General features: G+C 40.9%; 1 protein-coding gene across 2 annotated transcripts; it reads left to right on the forward strand.

Moving 5' to 3' along the window:
* The first annotated feature begins 632 nt into the window (after positions 1–632).
* Positions 633–19,557, forward strand: csrnp3 (cysteine-serine-rich nuclear protein 3). Of its 2 annotated transcripts, XM_056431305.1 has the most exons (6): positions 633–695; positions 1,512–1,552; positions 14,193–14,361; positions 15,653–15,912; positions 16,079–16,375; positions 16,537–19,557. In XM_056431305.1, the coding sequence occupies exons 3-6, from the start codon at positions 14,199–14,201 to the stop codon at positions 17,656–17,658; spliced, it is 1,842 nt and encodes a 613-aa protein (XP_056287280.1). In that variant the 5' UTR covers positions 633–695; positions 1,512–1,552; positions 14,193–14,198; the 3' UTR covers positions 17,659–19,557. The 2 variants fall into 2 exon arrangements, with proteins under 2 accessions (XP_056287280.1, XP_056287289.1); XM_056431314.1 differs by lacking the exons at positions 633–695; positions 1,512–1,552 and adding an exon at positions 11,130–11,214.
* The last annotated feature ends 925 nt before the right edge of the window (positions 19,558–20,482 follow it).

Below are 20,482 nucleotides of genomic sequence, written 5' to 3' on the forward strand. Positions count from 1 at the left end.
TGTCTTCAGGAGCTGGCCGCAATTAAATAAGTCCCGGCACAACATAGGTCGTAAAAATAGTTCCGATCAAGTGTAAATACATACAGAATATATATTCAAGAAACAAGTTGTAAAAATAAGAATATTTAAAAAAGCCTATTAAAAAAATGACATGAATAATATTCATGGAAGTTAAAGGCTTAAGGAATTCCTTACATGTTGTATAGTGGGCCTGTTTGCCAAGGCATCTGTTTCATGTTATAGCGAAGCCTTTTCAATCGGTTGCATTACCATGTGTGGCTTGTTTAAAAAATAGACCACTGTAAAACTATGCATTTGAGGCAGGTGTTGTAAAAGAGTCGCGCAGGCACGGTGCGATGTGTGCCGCCAGTGTTCCCAGTGCTTCCAGTGGGCAGGCAGCAGCGCTCTGCGGCTGGGTCCTGGTTTGTGCATCCGTGATTGGACGAACGAAGTCACGTTGTCCGTGGAGCTGTCAGTCCGATTCTGCACCATTGTTCCCCGAGCAGCCGGAAAGCGTGCTGCAGCGCTGTTACATGCGACGATTGAGCCGGTCAGCCCAGGACTCGTCGGGAAGCCCGGTGCCGGGTTTGAATAATCTCACAGCGGTGGATGGAAACCGGCTGAGGGGGAAACTATTGAGTCCATTGAGAGGAGGGCGTCACTGACTGGCTGGATACAGATGATAGTAATGAATGGTGAGTCTCAGTAATCGTAAGTGATGGACCCGTATTTGAACACATGTATGAATAATCAATAATAGATGGGGGGAAAGTATTGTATCTGCTGCGTGTAGTAATTGGACTGGTTCTATGTGTGCCTGTTGTTTTATGACCTCAGCATGTTGGGGACCCATATGGTCCATTTGTCAAACTCTTTTGAGCATCACATCCGCATAGAGATTCAGATAACGGAATTATACCAACAATTTAAGACCATGATTTCTTTGTTCCACTCAAACCGTTGGCCATTTAATTGCTTCACACTGCGCACAAAAGGTGTACTGCACATAGACCCAGAGCTCATAGGGATCCTATACATGTCAGAGCTCCGGTGCCTTTGTGTGTAATTGTTTAGGTCTCCCATGTTCGTCATATAGGCTGCTCTACCAGGAGCCATCTGACTGGTGTGGGGCCAACTGGCTGAGAGCCTTTCATGCAGACCACAGGGAGAAGAGAGTCTGGTTCCCCGCAGAGCCTCCTGCAGAACATGCAGAGGAGGCAGAGCCTGTTCCCCTCCTGCATCCCTGGGGATGCCCCCTTCACCCCCCCCCCCCCCCCCAGCTATAATATTGGCTCACAAAGAGATTTGGATAAAGCTCTTATCAATCACCTGTACATTTTCCTGACAAAACCTGTGCACTACAACACTTACTGGACAAAATATTGTCTTTGTGCCGATCTTGTTATGGCACCGTGTGTCAGCTGGTACAGCAGACATCATTTAAAGTCACGTTTTCTCTTATTTACTATTGCAGACTAAATATTTGAATTGCTCTTCTCTATTCCCCACAGAACAGAGGTGGGTCACTGCAGTGTAATATTGTTTACTAAAGGTAAGACCACATCTATTTCTTGCAGTCTGAAATATCATACTGCCAGATTTCACGGCAGATTAACATATTGAATTCCTTCCTGAGAGAGAGACGGCGTTCAAAGCTCGCACAACTGTTGATACACTGCCACAAAAGACCCTCTTGATAACGGGATATGACGTGAAGTTGATGCAGACAACAGTGTTTAGTCAATACAGACAGCTGCACTTTTCCCACTGGGTTATACCAGAGTGATGCCTCTGATATCAAATTGATGAAAAGACAACATATCCTTTCGAGAGTATCTGTTGAATGATATGCTTGATATTTATTTTTGATTACAGGCGTTGCCACATCTCCAAGGCAGACGAATAGATGAGGTTTTCTTTTTACTGTTGCCTATGAAGCCATGCAGAACATGTAACAATAATGTCATCAAAAGATGCAGATATGTAAACTGTCTGTTTGAGTTTTTTTTACATACAAGGCTTGAATATGGCAGCATCATTATCCTTCCATGCTTTCTTAATTGTTCCTTCGCCAACCTCAACAGACCATTTTTTTGCGAAAGCATGAACTCAAACATGCAATCACTCAACCATTCCATTTTTGGGATTGAGATTTAAAAAGTGAGGGGGTGGAGAGCGGGTGAGCGATGTGTGTGAGTGATGTTGTGTGACTGTGTATTTCCCTCCTCAAACCATCTGTCTGCTCGCTCTATCTTAGGCCAGTCCTCGGAGGAGCAGAGTATAATTAGTACATGAGTTTAAGGACATTGCAACATTAAGTGGATGTATTTACTTGTGAAAAACGGCATCATTAAGCCACCTTATTTGAATATGTGATGCAGTCATGCTGCTGCTACATACTGTAGCACAGATGGCTAAAGCTCGATACAGTGAAGTAAAGTTCCATTCAAGATTCTTAGGAAAGGTGTTGTGGCTGAGCAACACTAAAGAGAGACAAGCTGCAGGAGGCGGGTGTGGGATACTTGTCTGCACACAATGGTTCACATGCACAGCTAAATCCTTTTGTTTCCTTCTGTGTGGGAGCAACACAGGATCAGTGCTTCAAGCTGCACCTGCAGGTTCAGGCAAATGTCCTGAGCGAGGCTAAAGGTCACATTGTAACTGGATGTGGGGAAAGCTATCGGTGGATTGTGCTTTAGATTAAGCAAGAAATGAAAACATCTGCTGGCGTTGTTAGCCTGATAGAATATACTTGTTCACACCTTGCTTGACATCATACCACCTTTTATGATCAAAGGTGCACCACGTACACAGAAAGAATAACTACTTATAATGCACATAATATATAGCCCAAAAGTATAATAGGAATTATTATATAAAAAAGAAGAAAATTAATTGTACACATTGACATTTTTTAAATACAGTTCATTCATAATTGTTGTAATTCTGCACCCAAAAGGAAATATTAGTCAGCCCTTTTTTTCTCCAGTGACCAAGACAAAATATAAATAAAAGTCATGATATTTTCCTTAAATTAGCAGATTCTAAGATTTTATTTTCGGTTGTTTTTAATGAAAAATTACATCTTTCAAGAATTGTTTCCAAATAATCAGGATGAAAAGCTAACGGTCGGGTAATAGCAGCAACAGATTATAGGCAGCATTCTCAGATGTGATGTGGTTATTTGTCTTTTTGATCAGTTGAGATGTTCCGTGTGATACAAACAATGATCTTACGAACAACAGTGATTCCATTCACTCTTTTTCTCATTAACTGTCACTGTACATCTTTTATTTCTTCTCCCAAACACCAAATTAAAATGGCATCATGAATGAAGTCGAGCATCGTATGAACTAATATCAACCTTTTAGATTACAGAGCAGCTTTGTGCATCTCAGCAGGGTTCACGGTTCCAATTGAGATGCTTTTGATGTGACTCTTTTTTCTCTCTGGCTCCGTCCTGGCTGAGCTCGGGGCTTTCACGGTTCAGGGCTGTGCTCTCTTGAGATGTTGCCATGACACCTATTTAGATTTGTTTGTCTGCTGCCAGCTAATTAAGTGTTAAGAAAAAAAGATGTGTTTTATTTGTCACTGCACGGTACATCTCCTCCACACACCCGATGTCAGTACAGACTTCAATACCTGAAGTATTTCTGTAATATTTGTTTTTATTTGCAAATATTCTACAGGAGGCAGGTTCTAGACGATACTATATTATGTTGAGCCAGCAGCTTATAGTGAACAGTATTAAAAGTGCCAACAGAGAAAACTAACACTTAGGTGCTGACAGAGCTAACAATGTCTACCTGAGGGGGAAGTGGAGGGTGGGTGCTCCTCTTCTGCCGTCGGTCAGGGCGCTGTTATCAGGCTGTAGGAGAGCAAACCAGTGGGGCGCGCTCACATGCACTAACACACACTAAAAGCAAGCACTCGCCTTTTCAACAGAACAAGGAGGAGCTCGGATAACAACATACAAAAGGAGAGCGACTTCATTCTCTTCCCAAGTAGACATTGTCTACAGTATGTCTTTACATGGCAAATAGTTATTTGCTACTATAGCAATGCTCTAAATCCCGTATGTAATAACTTTGTTATCACACTTGGAATATTCCTGTACTTCTAGTTTCCTCTGTGTTCTTTTCATTGGGGTGTGGTTTGCATTTGGTGGGACTGAGTTGGAAAATCATGACGCCATGTACTTTCATGCATCGATCAGGATTTAAATCAGAATCTGATGACAGTTCGTGGGTTAGTTTGATTACTGTCAGTCAAATCTCATCAAATCACCCACACAGTCCGAATGAAGCAGCGTTTTTGACTTCTTAATATCTTTAAATGTGATTGATGTTTGGCTATTGAGTCATGAATATTTATGTGCTCATAATCTGACGATGGTCATTGTGACCAAAAGCTTCACAATGGAGATATGTGTGCAGTTTTTTTTTCCATTTCAGTCTTGATTTACAAATATGTTAAACACATTTAATCTGTCATAGCCTAATTTCTCAAAGCACAGATAGTTCTCAAAATGTGATTAAAAAGAAAAAAGGACCATTGCTGTAATTATAGGATCCTAACATAAAACACAACATCATGACATAATTCATTAATCTTTTTTTAACTGGTAGTATTAAGTTAATACATCTAATGTACCATTTTAATTAAATGTAACCTATTTTAAACATGTACAATCAGATTTAAAATCCAGCAACACAATAAATAATATATTCTAAATTAGGTGTGTATCCTGTATACCAATTCTTATTGATATTTCTCAGATACTTTTTATGTAAATTCGTTTTTTACAACACTCTCATTCACCATACTGTAATCATATACAGAGCTGGCCTACTTCACGCATTTTCAAAGATAGCAGTGCGAATATTTTGCATATAAAAAATGATTCAAGATCATAACATGATACTGGCTATATATAAATGATATGGCTTGTCTGCAGAATATAAACTCCACATCCCAAAGCTTCCCCAGTCTGTGAGAGATGAAAGCAGCCGTGTCTCTATGAAATGCTTTGGCAGCTCGGTTTCTGCCAGCAAAACCAGCTTTTGCAAACTTTCAGGTGGCATGGGAAAATATAGTCATAAATAAAATATAGAACCATGAATAATTTAGGCGAGCATTGTGATTGACATGAGAGCGAGAGCACCTGACAATGCCGTCGCTCCGAGTGACTTGAATTGCAGCAAATCAAAACATTAGTCTGAATGTGAATTTTTTTCTTTCCAGCTTGTTTCCTTTGGTGTATTTTGATCACTGCTTGTAAGAACAAAGACGGTTGAGATGCTGATGTCATGTCTCCTCAAAGATTACGCTCAAATTCACGCTCATTTTCACTTAAACACTGTTAATGCTGTTTGGTGTGAAATAGGAATGAAACAGAAATACACATCATTCCAGGAGTCAAACAAGGTCTCAAGGACTCAACAAGTTCTTGCCAGAATTTTCTCATTCAAATAATGTACAGTTGTACACTGGCTACTAATAATACTGGCCGGTTTTTTTTCCTCATTACAACTGTGTATGCGTTGATACGATATTTAAATCAAACTGCTGCAGTTGGAGATTTTGTAATAGATATGGAGCCCCCCTTTGCTTTAGGCCCATGTGGTTAATGAGGGGCTGTTCCCGCTCTATTGTTCTATTAGGAGGAAGAACAAATCAATGATTCCCAGCACTCGGCTGGACTGTAGCGGTGGGATGGAGGCTGGGGCAGGCATCACCATGCTGCAGCTCCTCCGTGTGCAGAGTGCTGAGCAGTGGGCTGTACTCTCCTCCCTTCTCTTCTCTCTCTCTCTCTCTCTCTCTCTCTCTCGCTCCTGCTTCCATCCTTTCATGTGTGTGGATTGTATCTGTCTGCAGCCTCAGGCTAGTGGGAGTTAACAAATGTACAGAGAGCATGTGAAGTCTCATTTGCATAAATCTGTAGAAGTCGCTACATTTCTTTGAATGGATTCCTTTGTGTTTAATTGCTGAATTATTTTTTTCCTTCTGAATGTTCAATTATTTAAAGACCAACTGAGAAGAAATATTACTTTATTTTACAATGTGTGTTATTTATTTTTGCATAATTTGGCCATCTGACCTTTATTACAGTGCAATAGAAAAAAAGCCAGAGCAAATATCTTTTGTCACTGTCACTGAACAATTGGCAGGTGTGTTTCAGTGCTCTGTACCTCACATGAGCAGTGAGTTGAGCCAGTTGCAAATCTGCTCAGGGTTCTGCATAGATATAAGATGTGTAGATGCAATTGCTCATTTACAAAATTTGCACATTGATGTTTTTTACATTAACTGATCCTCCACCGGCATCATCTGTAGCTGTATAATCATCCAGGCCACATCCTCTCCTCAGGGGAGTCCAGCTGAGACCTAGCCGCTCTCTCTCTCTTTATATTTTTCTAATTATTTCTCTCTCTCTCTCTCTCTCTCTCTCAAGGTTGCCATTTATGGCTGCGTGACACCAGCGATGGATGAGTTCGAACACAACCTCAGACTGGCTGCAAGGCCAGGATCTTTTGTGGTCTCCGGCTTTGTCTTTGATCCGTGATTCCATCATTTGGTTGAACTGGATTGCACCCTCAGTCACTCAGACAGTGTCTACTAAAATTAAGAAAAAAAAGATTTCTCACACTCTTTACAAAAATTAACAAAAAGATCTGCCAAGCCATCTGGGCTGAATAAATGTATGCTTCATCACTGTGGAAACACTATTAGTCTGCGATGCCATCAGCCATATGGAATGAAATAGCCATTTGGCAAACACAGACACACAGAAAGGAAGCACATTTGCAATCTGTATCAGTCTATATCCACACAACCCCGCTTGTGTCCCCTCACACATACACAGTTGGCAGTCAGACAAGCACCCTTAACATTATATGTATGTGCAAATAATGAGTGTATATGTAACTAATTTACGGATATGAATCTGCAATATTAAACAGCAATGCAGATGGGATGATTGTTCAGCACATGTAAGGTGTGAGTGTGGAGGGCTGTTCCCGTTGACACATACTTCAACTAGTGATGCTACTAAAAACATGTAAATCTGCAGCAAGGAGCTTTTGACCACCTGGGGACAGGAATACTACAGCTGTTAATATGCTGGCTAATTGATTCAGTGCAGCTAATGTGCAAGCAAACATTCAAATCTACATTGATATCTAAAGTCATGTTTCTGGTTGCCCTACCAAGTCTTATATCCTTGTTTTGGTCTCCATCAACTCATTTAGCTTGCTAAGTGCTTGACTTTTTCCACAAGCAGCTTGTTGGAAGTCTTTTATGGGAATGAATGGAGTGTCATCTTGGAACGTGAGTCATTAAATGCATCTACAGTGCATCCGGAAAGTATTCACAGCGCTTCATTTTTTCCACATTTTGTTATGTTACAGCCTTATTCCAAAATGGATTAAATTCATTATTTTCCTCAACATTCTACACACAAAAACCCATAATGACAAAGTGAAAACTGTTTTTTGCAAATTTTTGCACATTTATTAAAAATAAAGAACGAAAACATAACCTGTACATAAGCAGAGTGGGTGCAATGATTCATCTTTAGTTCATTCCAGTTTCTTTCATTGAAGGTTCTACTTCATGGCCACTGCTGCTTAACACTTGCTCATATGTTGTCGTGAAGCCAGCCAATTATGAGTCATATGTTTTAGCGAGATCACTGAAGGGTTTATGTAATGATTGATTTTACTATTCCCATTTTAACTCAACACATGAAAACCTTTCAAAGGTCCTGTCTCTCTAATGTTGTGCAAAGGACCATGGGAAGTAAGCAGTTCATGTGTCAGAGTATCGTCAAAAGGCAAGCGTTCTCTTCCTCTCCCGCTTCCACTTTGTTAATGCTCTGTAAAACAGGAAAAAACAAACAGGGTAAATGAACCTATACTTGTGTTCTTTTGCAGTGAGACACTCGATATCATTAAAATCACGTTTTAGGATGTACCTTTCATCTCTTACAGTGGGAATTTGCCAGGACCTTTGCATATGACCTCAAAAACAGTATGCATACACACATTATTTATTCCAAACCATTTCTTTGTTTGATTTTGCCTGCTGTTTTTCAATCTCCTTCATTGAAATAAGAAAGCCTCTTGAAAGTCAGAGCAGATATAGGTCACCATCAGTGGTGCAATAGTGTAACAAATGCCATTTCCCCAGCTTATGTTTTGCATTTTTAGGTAATAGTTTATATTTGTGATGCCCTTGGATGAATCATTACATTAATTACTAGAAATGACTAAAAGAAATTCAGATGGAGTTATCTCATAACACCTTACATCAAAGTGCTTAGAAGAACAAATAGACAAAAATAACTTGGATGAATATATTGTATGATATATATGATTATATGATAATCTCCTCAGTGTTATTTTCACAGGGAGATGTTAAACTCTACAATAACAGAATATTGACTTTTGAAGAGAAAAGGACAGTGTTTGGGATGTTTCTACTCCTTAAATGTAAGAGAACACAGAAGATATGAAATGCTTTTTATTCAGATATCCAGACTTCAGTGTGTGTATGTTCTTTAGAAAATGTTTAGCATAAAACCTCTAAAATGGAATTATTCAATTATTGTAAAGTGTATATTAAACAGTCTATTCATGGGTTAATGTTGTATTGACACAATTGTTAAACCTGCTGGGTGAAAAGTGTTAATGTTGTTCAGTATGACAATCAGACTTAAGCTGAGACACTTAAAGCTTAAAGACACTTAAGCTAAAAAAAGAAAGAAAATCAGCATATATTAATATGGGTTGTAATTATTTGAATTTGTATTCATCAATACATAAAAGTACGGTCATATCAAACTGTTTAAAAGACAGAAAACCAGGCATATGCTAATGGATCCCATTATGCTCATTAACACATAACACATTTAATGCTGTTGAGATAGTCGCTTTGCTTTACACCTTTATCAGGTATCCTGTAACAAGAGCCCACAGGTACAGTAGGCACACATCATTCAGCCATCATGTTCATACCTATTAGTATGAGTCATTAACACAATATATACAATGCAATATATACCCTGTTTGCCATTTTGTATCTTTTTGTTTGTGTCAGCATACAGAGGGGAAACAAAGTCAAATCTAGCATTTTTTTATTGTAGACCTAACTAACTGTAATCGACTAAACAGGTGTTCTTTTATCATGTCTATCCTCGGCAGGTATATATAGTAGTTTGTGTATCTTGTTGCTGCCGCTGTCGTGTTATGATGCTTCCTCGGTCTTTGGACCTTCTCATTCAGCCATAATAAGCAGTTGTAATCTTTAAGCCCACAGCAGAGTCCGTCAGAGTGCCGTCGGTACACATTCACTGGCTTCCGGTGTGCTCTCTGCATGTTTAAAAGGAGCTAAAGTCATTCTCATAGGGATATGAACCCTGAATAATGTACTATTCCCACTGCTAACACTACTACTCTTTCTACTACTACTACTAAACACAGCTCAGATTTATTGACGGTAGTAATGTAAAGAAGTAAAACAATTATAATGTTGCCTCTTAATTACTACACAGTACAGATTAACTTCACACTGATGTTTGCTTAAAACACTGAGTTTCAGAACTATCATGATCTTTGAATGCCAAATTAACGTATAGCTGCTTGTTCATGTGTCTTAGACTGTGGCTGGTCAATAATATATTGTATAAGAGAGAGACAACAGGGAAGGAGGAGGAGCGCAGTGTTGTTGAGGCGAGGTTCAGTGAGGACGCTGTGTGGATAGAGAGTCGGATGACATGCAAGTTGCATCAAGGAAGCAACACAAATCCTTTCACATAACATTGTCGATTAACTTTAACAGATATTGTGTCAAACTACCTACTAAATCACAATTGATTTAAATCATGCAGTTGAGTGGTCTGTTTTATGTCCTACTGTTGCTTCCTACTACATTGTACTCTGTGTTTGTTCCCAGAACAGATCATTTGTTTGTGAGGATTGTAATGCTACGCTGGCTGTAACAAGACTTTAAGATGAACGCTATTGTAAGAGGAAGTCATTTATGTTGAAATACGGCCTAATTGAGTGCAATGATTCAATAATAGCTCTGACTGCACTTGTTGCCCCTCTAACTCCTCTGCAGGACTTCCTGTCATAGGAAGTTCGGGGATCACATTTACTACAGTGCTGACAAATCATATACAAATAAGTTAATACATGTTCATATTATTATTATTTTTTTTCAATCTCTTCCAAGTACACTTTCTAATTATTTATGCTCATTGATGCAACTGGATGCATAATTCTTCTTATAAAAAACACTGCAACGTTCTGTCATTCAATTTAATTTGATCCTCTTTACTTTGTCAATTCAAGCTTTTATTTTGTAGTTTTATGATCATATGATGGTCCTACTGTGTTGTTCTTGGCATCAGACTGTTTTCATCCTCTCTCCTTTCTCACTCCACCTCTTCTTCATTCTCCCCCTCCCATTTGTATTCCCCATAAAAAAATCCCCTCCTCTCTGCATCTCAGCCCCCCAGCTCTTGTTCCCACTGCCCTGCATCTCCTGTACATCCTACCACACCTCTCCCCTTATCCATTTCTTCGACATTCTGTCTTTCCCCCTCTTTCTGACCATCCATACCTCCTCCTACCTTCTACACCCCCCTCCTCTCCCTGCAGCTCATGTTGGTAAAAATATCTGCAGATAGCAGGAGCAGAGGCACGCCTGACTCTCTCTCTCTCTCTCTTTCTCTCTCTCTCAGACATCCCACCCATGTGATCTCACAGGCTGCCTCTGCTTTGCTCCAGTCTGGCTTCTGCCTTTCAGCCGGCTGCAGCTAATGAGCCTTTGTGTGGCCAGAGTGAGAGAGAGAGAGAAACGAGAGACAGAGAGAGAAAGAGACAGAGAGAGAGAAATAGAGAAATATAGAGAGGGATGGGGTGGGGGGGACCCAGTGACAGGGAATTAAAGTAAGAAAGACTGTTATCTTGCAACAAAAAAGCTTATGTTACCGACAGTGCAGTCAGAGCTGGAAAGTCTCTCGCACTCCTGCACCCTTTTTTCGTATGCCTGTGGAGCTCAGGGGTTGCTGCAAATCAGTGGACTGAAACAAAATGGGAACTTCTTCACTCATCATGTTTACATTTTTTGAATAGCCACATTTATGATTGTGTGGCTGAGCTGCTGTGAGAAGAGGTGAAAGGAGTCTCAGTCTGCCAGTGGATACAGGTCAGTTGTTCCTGTTAGGGCCAGCACACACAGAATAAGTGCAATCTGGTCATCCAAGGACTGATGTGTCATGACTTGCACCAGATGCCATAGGCTGGTTAGCATCACTTGGGATGAATGTTTTGAGCCTTGAGTTGTCACATCGGTTTTATTGGGACTGTGGGAAAATTGTGAATGACGAGGGGGGAAATAAATGTATTCAGAGTGCAATTGTGCCACAGTGCCGACAGCGCTGTTGATTAAAGACAGGAGTTGGTTTCCACAGTTGATGTGTGAGCACAGACAGGCAGACACAGGGAGGGGCTTTCCAAGCTGGCTTTTGCTGCATTATTTTCTCTGGGATTTTCTCCCTTGTATAATAGTGTATGCGGCCCAGCAATGATTGGGGGTAAGGCAACAGGGAAGACAAAGAAAGAGCCGTTAGATAGGAGAAACCATCTCTGGTTTTTATTTAGCCTTGATGAAAAAAAGGTTCAGTGAGTTTACCCTCAGCTCTCTGGTTTATGATGTCATGCCCATCCAGTGTCAACATCGTAACTCTGATTTTATGCAGTCATAACGAATGCAAATTAATGAGAAATGTGTTAATGTGAGAAAGTAACTATAATTCATATAAAGACATAATTTGCTTGTTAGCTAACATTGGTGTTTTAGTACGAATAACCCTTATACCCGTATTACTCTGTAATACTGGAAATACTGTCATACATGGGAAAGCACTTGTGAGGGTACATAATGATCTCCATGGAAACCACTTTTGGTATCAAAGCCTAGTGCAGCCTCAGCTGAGGGCTAAGTATAGAAATAGGTTTCCAACAATGGCATTTAATTAGAACTCTTGCTAGGAAATGGACCAACATTACAATGTCAGTGGGAATGTTGGTTTTGTGGAAAACATGAGTTTCTTTAATGTTTTGATGTGAAATGAGCAGCTTCAACATTTCAAATCTGACAAGACGAATTTAATATATTTCAGTATTTATTAATTAGTCGATGCCATTATAAGAAAAAAAGTAGTTTTGTTGTCAGTCAGTTCAGCTATTGGCTTTAGTGAATCAAATATATGGTTAACTCCAGCTCAAGATGCAGCCTCTTATAGATGTTTCTTCCAAATTAATATCAGCTCTTTCTGGAAGGAAATATTTTCAGGGAGGGTACCCTCCCCCTCTTCTGTCCCCCACTGTCCCAGATGGAGGATGCCTCAGATTCCACAGTTGGAGGTAGAATTGTTTCCTCTGGAGGTCCTCCAAATTCTGGCGGTGCCATGTCCCTGCGCTGAACAAGCACAGCCTCCTGGGAACAATGACCCTCTTGCTGGCAGTGCTAGTCCTCTCCGGGTTGCACCTCTTTCTCTCAGGCAGCATTTGCATCTGCAATGACTCGATAGCAAAGCCCAGATGAAACACTGTCTGTGAATGGAACTCCCCCACAAGCTGCTCTGGCAGATAGACAGAGTGGGTCTGGAGGAAGAAGCATGCCGCCTTCAGCTTCCAAGAGAGACAGCAGTGAGGGGCAAGCTGCCAGTCATAGCAATCCTTGCTGTGCTACAGCCGCACTGTTGTGTTATTGGGTTTATTTTCAAATGCTAGCCACTGAGAAAAGGAAAAGAGGGCTTCAACTAAATACAAGATTAAAGGATTGCAATTTCAGCATTGTCTCATATGATGAATAGGGATTAAATATGTCCTGCAATATTACAGCCTTTACGCATTGACACATAATGTAGGGAAAAAGTAGTTATCAAAATAATGTTATGTTTTGACAGTTACAATGCAGTAGTTTCAGTGTAATTGAGATTAGTTTTGGTGTGACTGATAAACTTGGTCTAATTGCATCATCAGTCAGAGTGAGTTAATGGCCCCTCAATTGACATTGAAGTAGTTTGTAACACTTCTGTTTCAACAGCCTCTGTATGAAGTGCTGCCACAAATATTTAGCTGCACACTAAAATATTTGTTATTATTATTATCTCAGAAACTGTCCATAACAGTGCCGTCCCTGATTTAACAGTAGAGATACCATTACAGATAGTATTATCATGGCACTATTTAATGATAGCACTGAGAGGTCTGGAGCAAGGATGTCTTTTGTTCCATTTTTGCTATTCATTCTTTGTAATTATTGCCTTTGTTGCTGATTATAAAGCAAATAAGAGCCAGTCACAGAACAGTTGTTTCTGCTTTGCGGTAACTGTATTCACCTGAGGCCTTTCCTTTTTTTCAGAAGGAAGCGTTTGACCTCACAGAAGCTCATTAAAGATGTAACTCAAAAAAACCTGTCATGTCAACAACAGCTTCACCTTCGCCTCTAGCGCCGCATGACGTGTGATAGTACACAGTACTTTGTGTTGCGCAGAATGTTGTCGGAGTTCAAAAGCTAAACAATGCACATCAGCAAGTGCACATCGCCATGTGTATGCACTTGTAAAAATGGACATGAACATCACACTAATACTACGGATGCATGTTAGAATTTGTTGCATTGTTTTTTTTTAGAAAAAGCTGCACATGTTTAGTTTTTTGGAAGATGCAGTGAAATACATTTGACGCCTGTGGATATTTCTTTTCTTTTATAGCATCAGCAATTAAATGCACATCGTCACTTAATATTCTACGTAGTACTGTACATCATACATATGTATTGTACATAATTTCACCTTGGCCGATAGCAGTGCAAGAGAAGTCCAGTATGTTATTTTCGCCAGTCTCTCAATCCAAGACAGTGGTATTAATCTAGTATGTAATTAGCAGCTTTCTCCTTCCATCTCAGCTCCTTTGTGCCACGGTGATCATTTGCCTAGGGAACGCCTGGGAGCTGGGATAGTGGCAGGAGAGATATTGTGTGTGTGTGTGTGTGTGTGTAGGGAGGAGGAAGGGGGAGTCACGGTCGCATTGCTAATTGAGTGTGTTGAGGATTATGAAGGCCCTAAACTGGATATTAAATAATGTGTGGCCCCCTTTGCTGTCTTTCGGTTTCAGGTGCAGATGCGGCGGACCATGAGTGGAATACTGAAGCGGAAATTTGAGGAGGTGGAAGCCTCCTCCTCCCCGTACTCTTCCTTGCGGGAGTCTGATGATGAGGTCTCCTGCAGTGAGAGTGGGGATAGCAGTGACAGTGTCAACCCCTCTGCCTCAGCCCCTTTCACCCGTGAGTGCCTGTGTTGTTGTTTTGAGCTCCTCTGCAGGTTCAAAAGGACACTGAAGACATCACAAATATGTAACGCAGTGCACTCATAAATCTTAATATCTAAGACAGACACAGCATGTGAGAGTAATAGATAATACAGTTGGAGGGTATTCATTCTTTCAAGGGGGATTTTGAAAGCATCCAGCGAATTAATGCAATTCTTAAAACAACAAAAGAAAAGCAGTTATCTTTGGACAGGATATGGTTTTTTTGTAACTTTAAAGCAAAGTAGATCCTAAATGTGCACATTAATGATTTTTTGAGTCTGTGTGAATGACATGCAGACGGGTGACAGGGACCCCCTCCCTGGAGCGAGACATAAGTAGGGTGCTGCATCCCTAGAGGCTGAGCTTGGCCTCTGTGTCAGCTGCAGCTGCTGGTTGCTGTGGAGAAGGTCAGCTGGTAGCCAAAAGGAAGCTGTGTACAGGAGAGACTTCCCTCCTGTGAAGGGACATGTACCTGTGTGACACTGATTGACTGGCATTGCAGAGAGATGAAACGATTGAATACTAGAAGTGGTTTTACATCGAGAGAGGAGGAAAAACATCTGTTTTGTTGTGTTTCTTGAGAGGGTAAACCTTTAGTACCTTTTAAAATACCTGTTACATGTTGCTGCCGCCCCAGCCCCCCTGCCCCTCCCCACCGGAATGTCCCATGTTGCCCCTGGGAGAAAAAAGCTGATTATACTGTTTTTACACCGATAGAACATGCATATTTTTTTGTAGATAGTAAAACTCGGCTCTGCTCAGTCTGACAGCTCTACATCTCTGATGCATTTTCCCCCTTGCAGGATGCTGGGGGTGGCGGGGGGGGGGGTTGGAACCAGATTGTTTCTATTTGTCCTGGGTGTCTGCTATGGGGCGAGCGCTGGGAACACTGCCTCTGTGAAATAGCACTCTTCATCTCTGGGCCAGGCAGGGGATTATTATGCTCCATCGTTGCCCTCCTGTCTGCCTCTCCCTCTTGTTGAGCTCTCCTTAAAACGACACACTCAGGACTCGCATGCCAAGCGGAAGCTTGTGGATCTGATGAAATCCTCCCCGACAAAGCTGCACTAAGATATGACGAAGCTCGCTATAATCACAAGAAAGAATACCCCTCATGCTTGAGGACAAAACTCTCATCGTGTCTGTGAAATAATGATACAAGTATGCATTTATTTGCAGTGTAGACCTTTAATTCTTTCCACACTGGATTATTGAATTGTCAAGATAAGACACTTTTTTGTAACATTAGCCATCTTCCTTTGCAGCTGACTCAATATTGAAGAGAGAGAAGCGCCTGCGGACGAGGAGGGTGCATTTTGAGAATGTGACCGTGTTCTACTTCAGTCGGCGGCAGGGCTTCACCAGCGTGCCCAGCCAGGGAGGCAGCACGCTGGGCATGTCCAACAGGCATAGCTGGATCAGGCAGTACTCCCTGGGGGAATTTGCTATGGAGCAGGAGAGGATCCACAGAGACATGCTCAGAGATCACCTGAAGGAGGAGAAGCTTCATTCAATTAAACTCAAGGTAAATGCTTGGTGATCTTCATCAGAGCAATATTGACAAATATGTATCTATAATGGATTTTTTAAGCATAGAAAATATCAGAAACAAATATGCGAGTGCATTTGAAAGGAATTTGGGTCACATTGTTTCTGTTCTCTCACTTGGATCTGATTCCTCTTGTTTTCAGCTGACTAGGAATGGCACGGTGGAGACTGAAGAGGCCAACACGCTCACGGCAGAGGACATTTCTGACGATGACATTGATCTGGACAACACAGAGGTAGACGAGTACTTCTTCCTGCAGCCACTCACCACTAAAAAGCGCCGAGCACTGCTGCGCTCCTCTGGGGTAAAAAAGATTGACGTGGAAGAGAAACATGAACTGCGGGCTATCCGGATGTCCAGAGAGGACTGCGGCTGTGATTGCAGAGTCTTCTGTGACCCGGAGACATGTGCCTGCAGCATCGCGGGGATCAAGTGCCAGGTAAATGCTGTGACTCCTGCCCCACTGGACATTTAAAAAAAACATGCAGGGATCAATGACTGATAAAGTATATTTAAGAAAGCACATTCATTATTTGATACAGTAATGTTGTTATTATATGACACAAATGAATAGCACAGTAAATGTTGTGTTTACTTTAGGTGGACCGCATGTCTTTTCCTTGTGGCTGCACAAAAGAGGGCTGCACCAATTCAACTGGGAGAGTGGAGTTCAATCCCATCCGTGTTCGGACCCACTTTTTGCACACCATAATGAAGCTGGAGCTGGAGAAGAGCCGTGAGCAGCAGCAAGCGTCCCCCACCAACGGTTACCATGGCGAAACTAACGACCTGGGAAGTGCAAACCCTCTGGTTCAGTCCCAGCACAGGTTGGAGTACTCCCTGTCAGACGCCGTTCCACAGACGGCCGTCATGCACCTGCAGGCTGCGGACGAGATGGAGCAGACGCCAGATGACGACGAGGAGGAGGATGAAGAAGACGAGGAGGAGGAAGAGGAGAACGAGGAAGACGACGAGGACGAGGAGGACAGTAGCAGTTTCCTGTCTGACTCCAGCACCCAAAGCTTAGCCAACAGCGACTCTGAGGATGAGGATGATGAAGATGAAGAGAAGAAGTCCAAGACCTTTCAGGGTGACATGACGACCCCGTCAGTGTCTCTTACTGACGTTGTCCCCTTGTCCTCTTTGCTGTGTTACAGCAATGGCTCTGTGGCTCACGACCACCACATGAGCGGAAGCACTTATTTAATGAACTCCTCTTCAGCTGAGTACTATCAGCTGGGGAGCTCCAGTGCCGTGTCCAACGGCCAAACCAGCGGGCCCAGTGAACCCTACGGGGAAGGCTTAGCGTTCCAAGATCCAGTGACCACGAACAACGGCAACACGGCCCAAGGACCATTCAACATGTCTGCCGGGCAGTACACCGATTACTCGAATCAGACTGAAGAGCAGTACACAGCGAATCAGCATTTCACGCTGACCAACGGCGCTCCTGCCGCCCCCTTGACCTGCTACACATCCGATCAGGAGGAGAAGGGGTTGTCGAAAGCAGCTTTTGTGGAGCAGCCGGACACCCAGAACCAGACGCAGTATAAAAACTACTTGAACAATAGCACACAGGGTTCATACAGCAGCTCATGTATGACAGCTGAACAGCCACACCAAGAGTCCGGTGTTAACGGCCATTCTGACCTGAGCTTACTAGGAAACAGCACTAACAACCTCCCTTTACCAGACCATTGCCCTGAGGTCACAGCCATTTAGTGGGCCTCACCTTTTGAAGTGTTCTTTCATCCTCACATCTTCACTTGAGCCTGACCTAGTGGTATTTTAAGGGAGCAAAGTCATGGTCTTTTTTGTGTGCATTATCTGACCTGAGCAATTTACAGCACCGGAGTGCATTCTCATCTGTATCTATAAAGCCACAGGGTCACGATGGAAATGTTTTAATTATTTGTTCCGGTGGGTTCCTCCATGACAGCGTGTGCTAAACTGCAAGATGGAAAAGATAAAAAAACTAAAACTAAAACTGTTTTTTTTCAACATCAATTATGTCATGCTGTGCAATGTATCTTGTAATTTCAGATATGATGTTCTAGTTTGAAGTAGATATTGTACTGTAGATGGAGATTTTTTTATGTCTACTGTATGTGTCAAATGTGCAAAAAGGTTTATTATCAGTTTATTGTTTCTGAATTATGTGTATATTTCATATTGTAAATGTTTTGATAACAATATGCATGCTGTTTCAGGAATCTCAGTGACATTTAGGAAAAAAGAATTGCCATTGTTTTATATAAATGTGTTGTGTACATAATGTACATTTCTCTTCTTCTTTTTGTCACTATTATATGCTTTTCTATGGTTTTGAAAAGCATGAAAAACCTGAATTCTTATTTGTTTGTATGGAATACAATATCAAAAGCTTAAAATATCAAGAAATCAATTCCCAGCATTTTGGACTTATGACTGGGGTCCAGTGGCATGCAGTTGATCTTAACTGATGAACAATCGAACTGTGAACAAATATGGCCCCTAACTTGTTTTATGTCTCCACTGTTCACTCTTAGAATACCATGGTCTGCAGGTGCCACTACAAATATAGATGAATTATTTGAACCATCTTATTGATACAGGGATATTAATAATGTAGCACTTTGACATATCTCCAAAAGTATGAGAAGCTTTTAGAGAAGATTCTCAATAAAGTGGAATGAGATTTCATTTGTTATTGTACCTAAACCATTAGTTTAATACAAAATATGCCACAGCTCTGCTAATTGTATATGGGGGAAGCAAATGTTCAAGGTTGACAATCAAAGCTTATTATCAAACCTGATTCATATCAGTAATTAACAGCTACACAATGACTCTGGATTCCCATGAGCCATTGATTATGACTTAACAGCCAGATTGAAGAAAAGTGTTAACCAAAAATCATTAAAAAATCTTTTAAGAGATCTTTATAAAGTCACTGACAAAAAGGAAATTGGGGTGACCGCTCAACAACTGGGGGTCTGCAATAATTCAGCGAATAGAGCGACTGTAACATGTTGCTGACGTTCTTTACCTTGAGCGCTCTGTTCCTGCATGCATACAGATATCTGTCCCTCTTTCAAGCTTGCAAATATCTGCACACATTTTATAATCAGAAGAGTACCAGAGTGTCAGTGGTTCTGTGTGACTGTCGAGTAGCTGGGACCACTCATGCTACAAAAGAAGTGGACAGACGGCTTTCCAGAAATCAGTGGCCTCAACATAGCTTACAGTACAGATCAATTGTGCCAAAGCATACAGTGTGAGAAGGCTAGATACAATAACCCTGCATCCAGCTAAGAATCCTGTGTTGGCTTCTTGTTTTCCAGTATTTATTATGAACGATATATTAAAATATGTATTTATTGTGGTTTACTATAAAGTCTGTATTGAGTAAATTGCTTCACTATCTTAGAATCGTCTTTTGTTTCATGCTGGTTGTGAGTTGTAAAGCTTCATGTGCCTGATTTATTTATATTTCTTATTCTGTAAAATGCAAACATTTGCACAAAAGGGTACCATTTTTTGTCCAATGTGTTTGATTTTCCAACAACAGATAGAGCAAACCTAATTTTCTGTTGTTTTATTTTTAACATGGCTTTGAAATAAATTTGATTCAAATTTCAAGCCAACGTTGTCCCGATCAGTCATTTCTTAGTGCACGGCGCCCTCTGCAGATCTCAGGGAGAAATGAGACAAAGTGACGCTCAGTACTACCCAACTTAATTTATTGACCTAAAAATATGACCTCTTAATACCAAGACAAAAATAGACACTTTCAAATTTTCGCATACACACAAACACAAACATACATTTAATCTCAAACTATAAAAAAAGGTATGTACACTGATCTCAATATGAACACTAGCGCCTGCACTAGAGATTCATTAGTGGACTCCAGTTTAGATGTAGTTTCAGAACTTTTATCAACAAATATAATTCCTTCGTTGCATTCATTTCACATTAAAAGTTCCTCTTTGATCAACACCAAAGAATACACTTTAAAATACAGATAGACAATAATGCTGTTGAAAAGAGAATGATTCATATTTAAAAATACACATATGTTGTTAGTAACGCACTAACTGTAGGTCAAATCAAAATGAATTTCAATCATCAACAATAACCTAGATTTCACTTTTGTTATGAGTACTTGAAATACAAACTATTTGTATGTAATTTGTGTTTAAGGGTCTGCTCCCTCAGATAATAAAAGTCCAAACTGGTATTCAAAAGATCAGTCATCATATCTCTATCAGGTACACCTTGATAAAACTACTGCAGTCCAAAGGAAGTCCTGCATTAAGTATACCTTATCATTCTCCCTTACAATGCTCAGTTCTTGGTTGAAACGGTTTTACAGACGTGTTGATTCAGATTCATGATCATATTGGTGCTGTTCTATTGAATTTTGGTTGGATTGAGGTGTATTTTTGTAGTTACCCTAATGATTTCGATGTGTTGGGCATTTTGGAAACACCAAAACATATTCATAACCACATTATAACCTTTGCTAAAGGAGGATTAACAACATGATTGTATTAGACTGCAT

The sequence above is a fragment of the Pseudoliparis swirei genome, chromosome 2 (assembly GCF_029220125.1).
Source record: "Pseudoliparis swirei isolate HS2019 ecotype Mariana Trench chromosome 2, NWPU_hadal_v1, whole genome shotgun sequence".
Taxonomy (NCBI): domain Eukaryota; kingdom Metazoa; phylum Chordata; class Actinopteri; order Perciformes; family Liparidae; genus Pseudoliparis; species Pseudoliparis swirei.